The sequence below is a fragment of the Protopterus annectens genome, chromosome 4.part0 (assembly GCF_019279795.1).
Source record: "Protopterus annectens isolate FY-2018-M chromosome 4.part0, PAN1.0, whole genome shotgun sequence".
In the NCBI taxonomy this organism is placed as follows: Eukaryota; Metazoa; Chordata; order Ceratodontiformes; family Protopteridae; genus Protopterus; species Protopterus annectens.
This window is the reverse complement of record NC_056733.1, coordinates 760,358,587-760,367,701: the sequence shown is the minus strand read 5'-3', so window position 1 is coordinate 760,367,701 and position 9,115 is coordinate 760,358,587. Positions and strand designations below refer to the sequence as shown.

The following is a 9,115-nucleotide window of genomic DNA, read 5'->3' as shown; positions in this document are numbered from 1 at the left end:
CCCTTCCAATAAGCCTTGATTGCTTAGTCACATTTAGTCACATTTACCAATTGGATAATAATATTGCACAGTAATAATTGAACACCCTTTTAAGGGCCTTTGGGTAGCTGATAAGTATTAGCTGGTGGTGGCAGGGATTACTACCGTATAGTCTGGGTAAAGGGGCACAGCTGGAGAATCTGTGTCAGCCTTTCCCAGGTGCGTCTGTGAAGTTGTATAAATACTTATCCCAAAGTGTGTGTAGTGTGTCAGTACCTGGGGCAGGGACACAAAGCACTGGTGGGACAGAGAGGGTACTGAAAGTTAGCTTGCCAGCTAGGCTGAGATCTGGACCCTATAGCTGTGCCAGTGGAGAGTCTTATTGGGGACCGGGGGAGTAAGGGAGCAACCAGCTCCAGAATGACTGGGATCTCTGTGTGCACTTAAGGGAAATTGTACTTTACTGTGTGTATTTGTTATCCTTTCCTCTTATATGAGACACCCTCCCTGGTGTTAGTGGTAAGGATTGAGGCTCCTTGATTGCTGGGTCAGGGCACGGCCATCACAACTTGTACTCTGCAAACAGTAGTCACTTTCTGCAAGAGTTTGTAATAAGTCATAGCTGCAAGCCAGAATAAAGTTAAACGCAAAGTTGATGTTGAAAATAGGCAATTTCATGACTGCTGTCCTAAGTAAAAATGCCAGTCACCTGTACCCATTTTTAACTCGTAACGACTTACTATGTTTTGAGGTGGCCCCCAGATGTATTAAGAATTTGTGTAGTGGCCTTCCCCACAAAAAGGTTGTACACTACTGCTCTAAATCTGAAAGACTGGGCATGGCCTATGACCATGCATTTTTGTGTGAAACCCTACCTACAAATCAGGTTAATGAGAACATTTATAGTCTGACACTGTGCTGGTTTTACTAATTAACAGACACATTTTTCATCCAGTGTTATTTGACATAGTACACAGCACAACAGGTGTCTACTGACTAGACAGAAATGGATGTTCAGAACTTGGTCATTTTTTTTCATTTATAAATGCATAGGTTAAAATGTGTCAACAACGTCTCAAAAACAAGACTAACTAATGTACAATCCAACAGATGGAGCTATATGGTTAAGGGCTTTATATGTAAAAACACATCAGGATGAAGGTAAAATGAATGCAGGATATCAGCTTCACAGCTGCAGACAGTATACAACACATCTTATTTGTTAGAAAAGTATTCATTTTATTTTCCCCAGTAAGCATCAATGTTATGCAACTTAAACAGCACATTGTTAAGGTATGCTGTAGGACAGTTTGAACATATAATTGGTGTTTCGGTACATATTTCCATACAGATCAAAAATAACAACAAACCTAAACATAATTTTAGCATATTATGTAACCATCTTTGTTCCCTTTAATTTTTTTATTGTGAAAATACTCAAATCTTTACTCTCCAAAATTATGTTATTTTTGTGCACTGACCCGGTTTAAAAAAAAAAATAAATAAATAATGAATACATTCATTCACTGTTTAACAAGCTACTTCAGTGGACTTCAGTATCCTGCAACTATGAAACCAAGTAATGTTGCACTGTCACCTTCATTATGCCAGACAACCACTGGAAGTCGGCCGCTTGAGCAGTCAGTACCAGAAGGATGCTTCATGTATCTCACTTTTTTTAAGACAGCTGTCTAATCAAGCTAAAAAATTATTAGCATTATCATCATTATTACAGTCAGATTCTTCAAAGAATACTCTTCTGTTAAGCCTTAAATCAGTCATACGGGCCACTGGTTACAGTTACCATAAAGAGATGTGTCTAAATCTAAGTTAATGGGGTGAAAAGACAACAGCATTACCTCCAGTTACACTTGTTTACTGATGCACTTAAAACCACCATACTGACTACAGATCTGTTTCATTAGAACTGTAAAACCCATTTTAATTCTACAACATTAAAGCAGACCACATGTTTAACCACAGTAAGCCTATTAGAAGGACATCTGACATAAGGTAAAAATCAAGCCTCCGATGTTGGCTGCCATCTCTCTGGTGATACATATGGGATAAATGCTTCAGTGTTTCAAAGCCAATGTTTTAAGATGCAAGTGGATTCCCAGTGCATTACTAGATGACCTGTCTGCATTGCCAGAATAGGAAAATACTGTCAAAATGATATCTCAATGGGGTTTGATGTTCTCCAACCAAAAATGAGGCTGTCAGTGGGTCACCTAGTGACCAGGCTTTCAGTAAGTAAATGTAGATGGCAAACCAGTCATTCCTGCAGTGGGAACAGGAGAAGGAAAACAGGCACTGGATTCACAACAAATAGTCTTAGTAAAAAGAAGAAAATATATAACACTAAAACAGATGTCATTGTTTCCCTAAAACAGAGTAAAAACAATGAAGTAATTTTTTCCCCTCTAAAAAGTTTAAAAATACTAAACTTCATAGTATGACTGTCATTAGAAAAGTCTTTGAAATTAACACTGGCCTCATTGATTACTGGAGCTGACAGTTATCAAGGCAACAGGCATCTCAGGTGTGTGCATGTGTGTGTGTGTGCGCGTGTGTGTGTGTGTGTGTGTGTGTGTGTGTGTGTGTGTGTGTGTGTGCGCGCATGTGCATATGTGTGTGACAGAGAGATGGGGAAAGTCTAAGAAGCATATGCTGTGGCCAAGATGTAGTATCAGGAGTCATTTAGACTGGAACTGGTATCTTCAATAGTAGTGAAGATTGGCTTCTTGCTATGTTTCATCCTTGAGTACTTACTGTTTGTCATACGTGTAAAGCCTTGTGCTTCATGCACTGCTACATTTTGTAAAAAAAAGTCTGTAGTAGTATCACAGCCATGTCATTATACCTCCTACTGGATGGCAGATTTTTTTCTAAAAGTGCACAGATGGTTATGTCCACACCAGGAATTATTCCTCAAGTCCATTACTACTGCTGGCATAACTACATGGTTGCTTGTGACGAGAAGTTAAAAAAAAACAAACACATTTTTGTCTTGTACTGATAGAGGATTACTGTGCTTGAAGCATATGACAGATGTCAGCATGTGATGAGCGAGTGAAGCTGGACAGTTCCTGGGAAGCTAGTTCATGTTTCTGTACAATTAACATTGGAAGAAGCCAAATACAGTGAAATAGTCTGGTCATCTTGAGTAGTTTCCTTGATTGGAAAAAAGCTACAGTATAAAAAGCCACACAGTGTTTTAGCATGCTACATAGGTTCATAGATTAGTACTAGGCTACCTGCCTTTGTGGGCCATTTCAAGCCTAGCCAATTACCCCATGAGGGAATCAAACCCTGCACCTTGTGTCTGTAAGGTAAAAACCTTAACCATTATGCCAACCTACCAACCCAACCAGCTCAGCAGCAGAAATCTAAGAATGTTTCACTTTAAACAAACCGGCACATTTTCTGTCAGTCACAGGATTTGAGGCAGGTGTCAATATGCCATAAATGGAATGAGATTTGATGATCTCTGGGAGGCTGATGGGGTGTAGAACTGCATGGAGATCAGCTTCTTTTTTTGTTTGTTGGATGTTTGTTAAATTTCTAAACTGAAAGCAGCAGATCTCTGAATCTCGCGGTCTTCTATCACGAAGGGATAATATCACATCCCCTTCTTCTCAGGAAAGACAGCTATCCTTCAAACTGATTATGTTTAATATTCAAAATTATACAATGACTTCTCATCAGTATTCAAAAATGTGCATGCTGATTGGATAGCCCAACCAGTGTGCCCATTGAAAATCGGGCATATACCAGTAGAAAAAAAAACTCTGCTGAAGTACCATGGATCGGCCAGACTTTTCGACTGGCATGTGTTATGGAGGACAGAGCAAAATACAAGAAAAATCAGGTACATTTTACAAAATTAAATTAACAGAAACATACCCGATTTTCCTTGTATTTCTGCATTGTCCCTCAAAAAATCTCCACAGAGAACCTCTGAACTGTCCTGATCTTCACAGAATATCCAGATTTTTGCCTCACATTTTTGATCTTTTCTTCATAAAAAATGTACTTCTCTGGCAAGCCACTATGGATTGAAGTTATTAAATAATGACAAGATATTTGAGGTTAACACTTCATATCCTTCAGAAAATGCAAGCTAACAGAAAACCTCTCCTTCAAGCAGATTTCTGAATTTATACACACAATAAAATGTCACTGTTTTGGACCGCTGTTCCCCCGTTATGCTGAGCTTTGTCCAGGTTTCCTGCACTAAAACTTCGAAGAAAAAAAAATAGCAACGGAGATTGTATTTTGTCTGTGCTTCTCTTGAACTGTAACAATGTACTGTGCAAGCATAGGAATGCAAATCCCATACGCACGCACTGTACATCAGGAAATGCGGAACAATGCAGAGGAACACTGCAGTGCCATAAGCAATTTCTTACTTAAAAATGTCATTGTAAAATATCTTTTGCCCTCATAATCAAACTACACCAACCATGGGTAAATCCACCATTACCCACATACGGTTGTAGGTTTCTGCTTATATATATTATACTGGGTAACACAAAAATTGTGGTGAAAAGGGTGAGATGATGATAAAACTGGGTAATGGCTGGCATAACAGACAGGCTGGAACAATAACACTGCCTTGAAGTGCTTTATTTCCATTTGTCTTTGTTCCTTATAATGGAAAGTTTAAATGGCTACAGGAATGACACTGGATTTAAGGCATAAAATGCATTTCTTTTCCTTTTGGTACTTCAGATTGGAAAAATACTATTATAGTGGCACACACCTGCTTTCCTAAATCCAATATTTATCATTCGTGACCCATTTAATTTTTAGTGAGCTGTAATAAGTCCCATATTTCTCCACTTGATAAAACAGTAGCATAAGGGAATTTAGTTTTCAGATATTAGCCACAGCTAAGATGAATTAACAGAATAACCATGAAACACTTAGTTTTATTCCTGCTATAAAGAACATAAGAAATACAAAACATTAAGGTTTCTCATCCACCTTGGCTTTAAAGTACCACATCACCCACGTTCCAAGTAAAGGTCTGCACTGAAAGTTCATAATCACTAAACAGCAGATGTTTTCTCAGGTTCTGTCTTCCCTAAGAAAGCTGCTTAGTCTGGAAGCTCAGTACAAATTATTACCCAAGAAAAGCGTGCAATGACAGGGCTTCCAACAGCAGCAAAGGTGGCATCAACGAATGCTTTGGAGTTTTTAGTGGCAGAACCTTATTTTCATAGTAGTCTCAGGCACACTATCCATATGGTTTTTTTTTTAACTCGCTACATATGTTCTACATTCGAGATGTGCAGCACTTCGGACAGAACCTGCTGTGGTGAATGACATGCATTCCAACCTGGAGACTTCAGGCTGCATGCTGAGTTCACATGACTGGTGTCCATAAGAGACAGGCTGTCCTGCTGTCCTGAAGAACTATTGGCATCAGGCAGTCTGTATACATCGCTGTAGTTGACAGAGGGAGATTTCACCCATAAGCTAAAATCAGAAGTGCCACTTGATGCAACTTCTGGTCTGCTAGCTGGATAACTTTTCATGTGCAAGCCGTCAAATGCTCCAACTTGTGTAGAATCATTAATGTCATTGTTATACATGAACAAAGTGTCTCCACATTGCTCAAGGTGTTCAGCAGAAACTAAAGGCTGTCGATCCTCCAAGTTCTCTGAAGTGGTAAAACCAGATCTGGATTTATCTGGAATTTCTTTGATTTTGAAGCCATTAGTACCACTGCTTTTAGTAGAAATTGAGGCTTCCAAAGTATTCTGATGCCAGAAGTCTTGGGTATCATCCGGCGAAGTGTCTCCTGCACGTTGCTGATTCACTAGTTTTACTGGATTGCCGTTAGGTGTACTACTAAGAAATCCAAAGCAAGGACTAGCAAATCTGGACTTTTTTATGTTACTTGTATTCAGTTTCCGATGCTGTTGTGCTGACTGGGTTAATGGATATGATGCATTGCTGACCAAGGATTCAGAATGTTTAGGATCTAGCTGTCCTCCTAAATGGGTAGCAGAAAGGACATTTCTCTTTTCTCCACACTGGTCTATCAATGCAGTCGAGCCCTACAAAATAAAAATTGAAACAGTTAAGAATACATTGTAAAACCATGCACACTCAAACTACAAAGCAGCATGACAACTAGGCAGCATGATGGGATAGGGGTAAGATATTATCTGTGACAGGTGTCAAAGGGCTGGAAGGGGGAAGAAGAAAACAAACAAGAGTGGCAATTTTCAATCGCTCTGAGGGAAGCTGCAAATGTTCCCTTGCACCCCCAGTGGAGATCAGAGGAACTGCAGTGTAGGAATCAGCTAACCTGTCAGTTGACAATTACACATTGGGGTTAGGAAAGGTAGGTTCTGTGGAAAATACACCAGCTTGATACAGTGCTGTGCTGCTCCTTGCTGATCATACATTAAATTGGTTCCAAGAAGCAGATGTGATCCAAAGTTTTGCAAGCTGGTGTCAAGGATGGAAGAAAGAAAAATAAATATCAGGTGAATTATATGTTTAACATAAGACTGAGTCACTTCTAGGAATGTAGGCTTTGGAAGAAGGACCTTTGTCCTTAAGCTGGAAAGTACAGAATGTGTTATAAATATTTATACTTTACACAGATTAACTAGATGAGAAGATGATGCATCTAGGAGCAATCAGAACACAAACAAAGTACGGACAAGCAGACATTTCCCAAAAGGCACATAGAAGAGGTAGAAACTTGGGTAAGAGAAGAAATTAAGTATGCAAAAAACAATTAAGGGCATGGAAACAGTGAAGAGGTATAAAGATCTATGCAGGATGAAAAGCTGACCATCTTAAACTTAAGTGGTTGATTATGCCCAACAAAAAATTCTGCATTTGGCTGTTACAGCAGAATTAATACAAGCCTGTATTAACACAATATACCACTGAGTCCATTTTCAGTATCATTCATTCATCTATGCAGCATTCAACTCAAAGCACAGCAATAAAAGTTGTATGACATACTCAATGTTGAATGTTAAAGCATTACTAGCATGCTTGTTGTTGACTTATGCAGAAGTGGCATAAGCCTGTAATGATTTTTTTCCCTGTCTGTCCTTTTCTTTCTATCCTCCCCCAGTCTGGGCATTCCTCAGTCCTAATCCATTTCATTCCAACATTATAAAAGGAAAAAACAAAAAAAAATTAGCAATGCCAGACTTTCCACTGTGTGATTCCTTAAACCTTTTGTATTAGAGGGAACATGGAATATATGCATATGACCTTTTAAGCACATCAGGTGTTTCAGCTCTATGGCAATTCTGAATGTTGATAAGTTTTCTGTTTTTAAGTCTGTTTATAGACAAATTCATGCCAAAAAATCCAAACTGCACTAACTGTGGGCATTCATATTTCAGTCGTCTTATCACATCATCAGTAGAGCATAAGTGAAATGTTTTGATAATGTTTAGAAACACAGGGTTGTCATACCTAGCTAATATCCATAACCATTAGGGTGTCTGCAAAATATCGCAGTCAATAAACTAAAACAATGAGTAAAAAGGTCACACAGAAAAATGTCCATGAATAAACTTAAGAAAAAAGTTATTGACTTTCAGAATTGCCATATACTGAAACACCTGATGTCTTTAGAGTCATTTGCATATATCCCATGTTGCCTCTAATACAAGAGGTTTAAGGAATCACACAGTGGAAAGTTTAGCCTTGCTGGATTTTTTTTTTTTACCGATTTGTTTTTCTGTGTGACCTTTTTACCCATTGTTTTTAGTTTGCTGGTTGGGATATTTTGCAGATACCAAACGGTTATGGATATCAGCTGGGTACGACAACCCTGTGTTTCTAAAGGTTAGCCAAACATTCCTCTTATACTATGCTGTGCTGCTGATGCTATAAGAAGGCTGAAACATGCATGTACACAGCTACTGGGGTTTGGCATTATTGGCCAGAATTTGTCCATAAATAGACTTAAAAAAAAAAAAAAAAAGTCATAGACATTCAGAATTGCCATATAGCTGAAACACCTGATGTCCTTAAAGGATCATTTGCATATATTTCATGATGCCTATAACACAAGAGGTTTAAGGAATCAACGTGGAAAGTCTAGCCTTGCTACATTTTTTTTTTGTTTGTTTTTTACTGATTGGTCTGTCTGTCTGACCGTTTTACTCATTGTTTTACATTATGAAAGGAAACTTCTCATGTGTTTGATATTACTGGAACCTTCCTAAATGAAATTCTCAGTAAACAAGTGATTATTTTAAATCACTGTGTGTTTACGATTATCCCATTGCCTTGAAATATGGGCTGAACTTAACAGTATCACTTGCAAAAAGGAGAGGTTATTCTCTCAGTGTTTGTCTTTATTATTTGATACTGATATAGAGGGTTAATACGGCACTTGTCCTCTTACAAAATATAGCTCAAAGTATAATACTGACCATGATGGCAAGGGATAGCTTTGTGGAGCTGTAGAAAAGTGTTCAGTGTAAGCTAATACTACAGTGTACTATACGATATTGAATTTCTTCTCTTGGAAGAGGTGCTACTAGTAACATACAAGAATCTAGTGTGTTGAACTTGACAAATGTAGTTACTGCTACAATCATTGTTCATTCATCTTTCAGATATTGCAAGGCTTATGATATATATATATATATATATATATACACACACATATATTACTTCAATGTGAAGCACACGGGGTTATTTTTTAATAGCTGGCATGGCTCCAGAACTGTAATACACTAAGCTGTATAGACCATATAATGGACAAGAAACACCGTAATACACTGATTTTTCAGATGCTTCTAGTAGCCTTGTTGTCTGTTCTGAGACTTGGCACATTAGGTTGGCATAACAACTTGTACAACTAGGTTGGTAAACAGCATAGTGTGATGACCCTCGAGTCTTTCAGATGTACATCTTCTCTAGCTGTGGGTGTACCCTAAAACCCCGTTCCTGGGCTCCTAATATTCACAAACTTTGTCAATAAAATGTGAATGGAAGGTGCCAATACTACACTAATATGGTGCATACATGGTGCTATTCTGCTGTACACCAACACATTTACTTCATGGTTACACAATGTTCTGTAAGGGAATCACACACACACATATTTGGGGATAGTTGGCTCCCTGGTATAAATGGA

The 9,115-nt window shown here is 38.3% G+C and overlaps 1 protein-coding gene across 2 annotated transcripts in view; it reads right to left on the bottom strand.

Moving 5' to 3' along the window:
* Nucleotides 1–1,201: 1,201 nt before the first annotated feature.
* LOC122799575 overlaps nucleotides 1,202–9,115 on the bottom strand; it is a 597,377-nt gene continuing 589,463 nt past the window's right edge. For both annotated transcript variants that reach the window (XM_044068716.1, XM_044068717.1), the window contains one exon: nucleotides 1,202–6,047. In XM_044068716.1, coding sequence (XP_043924651.1) covers nucleotides 5,250–6,047 — 798 coding nt within the window. In that variant the 3' untranslated portion in view covers nucleotides 1,202–5,249. The remainder of the gene's footprint in view (nucleotides 6,048–9,115) is intronic.